The following is a 2500-nucleotide window of genomic DNA, read 5'->3' as shown; positions in this document are numbered from 1 at the left end:
CAATATCCAAAGGATTCAGAAGGAGAGGCCCGCCTGGTTCAACTATGTGCTGTGTGCTATAAAAGGCATTGCAGAAGAGGGAGGCATGGAGGGTCCTCTGACAGGTCTGGACTTGATGGTCAGTGGGAACATCCCCCCCTCGTCAGGCCTCTCCTCATCATCGGCTCTCGTGTGCGCTGTTGCCCTGGCGGTGTCACACGCACATGACTTGCTGTTGGCCAAGGAGGCATTAGCTGAGATATGTGCAAGCTGCGAGCGGCATGTTGGAACTCAGGGAGGAGGAATGGACCAAGCCATATCATTCTTAGGCACTCCAGGTTTGCAGATTTTATTGTGTTCTTTTTATTTCTTCTTTTTCTTTTTTATTCTCTTCTAATGTCTTTCCTTGTGTTTCTGTAAAAATAGCAATGAATGAGACTAGATATTTGTTTATTTATTAAATGAGATATGACAAGATTAGTCTGATATTTGATCTTATTCGTATGCTTTATTCTTAATTCTACAAACTGTGTAGCTATACAATTAAACTGACTTTTATTATGCTTACAACATTTCTAATGCAGGTACTGCCAGGGTCATAGAATTCAACCCATTAAAGTCAACACCAGTGGCATTACCTCCGGGTGCCACTTTTGTTGTAGCTAATTGCCTCGCTCCCATGAACAAGGCTGCCACATCACATTATAACTGCAGGGTCATGGAGTGTCGGCTTGCTTGCCAGATCATGGCAAAGAAAGCTGGTAAGAAATCTGCTTTTCCACTGATAAAAACTTTCTGTTTGTGTTTTCCACTATTCATCTTTTTCTAAGTAGAGTGTTAAATCATTGGAATTAGTAAAGGAAGAAAAAAACAAAAGGGATGTCATTCACTTTTTCAGGTTTAGTATGGAAAGAATACCGTCGACTGGGTGACTTGCAAAAAGTACTGGGAAAATCTCTCCCAGAGATGATGACCCTTGTCTCAGAAACCTTTGAAGCCAGGCCATACAGCAAGGAAGAGATCTGTGAACTGCTCAAGACCACTCCAGCTGCCTTGGACAAAGTAAGATTCTTTGTGCATAGCCAGAAAAATTATTTATTCTTAGTGATCAATGAATTTATGGCATATGAAACACATGACATTCTACATTACATTTCAATCAGTACTCCATAATATTATCATGATGTTAATGTTCTCAGACCACCTTGAGTGAGAACACCAGGCACATCCAGCACTTCAAACTGCATGACCGAGCTCAACATGTCTTTTCTGAGGCTCACCGTGTGTGGGAGTTTAAGAGAATTTGTGAGGAGGAGAGTGAAACAGCTCTCTCAGACTTGGGCAGGTTGATGCAGGATTCACACAGGTCCACAAAACTACTATATGAATGTTCACACCCCAAGCTGGATGCCCTGGTGGAGCTCTCACAGGGAATGTCCCTTGGGGCTCGTCTTACTGGAGCAGGGTAAGTTGAATGCAAGTTCCTCTTGGACTAGCTTTATTTTTTTATTCTTTTCATGTATGCTCTGTCTTTTTCACATCAAAAAAATTTGCTGTAAATAAAATTAATTCTGTGATGTGGGAGACTATTAACCCATTCCCGACGGGGGATTTCTAGCCTAGAATGTCCAAATGCCGGGGCGTTCGAATTATTAGGCCTAAATCAATTGAATGGCTGGCACAATACTGTGCCGCCCGGCAACTGGGCTTTTGAATGCGCGGTACACATGCTGTACCACCCGTCCTGTGTGGGTTAAGTGTCAAGAGATTGTAACGATGGGGCTATTTTGGCTCTAAATAGTCAAAACGCCAGGATGTTTCAAACGCATAAGCTTAATGCCTCGGGATTCCCACCCACACTGGCTGTGGCCAAGCATTACAAAAGAAGAAAAAAGGTGTTAATCTTATACAAAAAATATCCCAAGTTCCTCGTTCTTTCCCACATTTTTCATGAATAAAACTTAAAAAAGATCATGCCCAAATTTTTGCGTAACTCTTTGCTTACTACATATCAGTTTCTGTTCATTTTCTTACTTCTGTAGGTGGGGTGGATGTATGGTTGCCCTTGTGAAGGAGGAAGAGGTAGAGAATTATAAGGCAATGCTGTTGGAAGAGTTTTACAGCCAGGAACCAGCAGCTCAAGAGAGGGACATGGACACCATCCTCTTTAGCTCCCAGCCCGGATCAGGAGCTTGCATCTTTAAGTAAAGGACAGTGACATTGTAACAAGGTTGTGCGGAATATAGCGTTGTTGGGTTGATACATTTCATCAAGTGTTGTTTTACAGAGGCTAGATTTGCAATAATGTGATTCTTCGGTATAGTTTATTTCTTCTCTTGAGATGTGTTTACAATTAGTCTGTGTGTTTGTTTTTCTGATTTATGCTATTGTTAACATTGTGTAACATATATTTTTAAACTACTATGTTTCGGTTGATATTAGCAGTCATATATATATGAGAACTAAAACATTTTTAAAAAGTTATAACTATTGATATTATCTTTGTAAATATCAAACACAT

General features: G+C 40.8%; 1 protein-coding gene across 2 annotated transcripts in view; it reads left to right on the top strand.

The window, feature by feature from the left end:
* Galk (N-acetylgalactosamine kinase) overlaps positions 1–2500 on the top strand; it is a 9472-nt gene that overhangs the window by 6133 nt on the left and 839 nt on the right. For both annotated transcript variants that reach the window (XM_043034947.2, XM_043034946.2), the window contains exons 4-8: positions 13–317; positions 564–740; positions 878–1041; positions 1179–1444; positions 2022–2500. The exon at positions 2022–2500 is cut by the window's right edge and continues 839 nt beyond it. In XM_043034947.2, coding sequence (XP_042890881.2) covers positions 13–317; positions 564–740; positions 878–1041; positions 1179–1444; positions 2022–2187 — 1078 coding nt within the window. In that variant the 3' untranslated portion in view covers positions 2188–2500. The remainder of the gene's footprint in view (positions 1–12; positions 318–563; positions 741–877; positions 1042–1178; positions 1445–2021) is intronic.

This window comes from Penaeus japonicus, unplaced genomic scaffold (assembly GCF_977035675.1).
Source record: "Penaeus japonicus unplaced genomic scaffold, GWHDUDI00000001_assembly GWHDUDI00000007, whole genome shotgun sequence".
NCBI classification, from domain to species: Eukaryota; Metazoa; Arthropoda; class Malacostraca; order Decapoda; family Penaeidae; genus Penaeus; species Penaeus japonicus.
The sequence above is the reverse complement of the archived record's forward strand: the minus strand, read 5'-3'. Positions and strand labels throughout refer to the sequence as shown.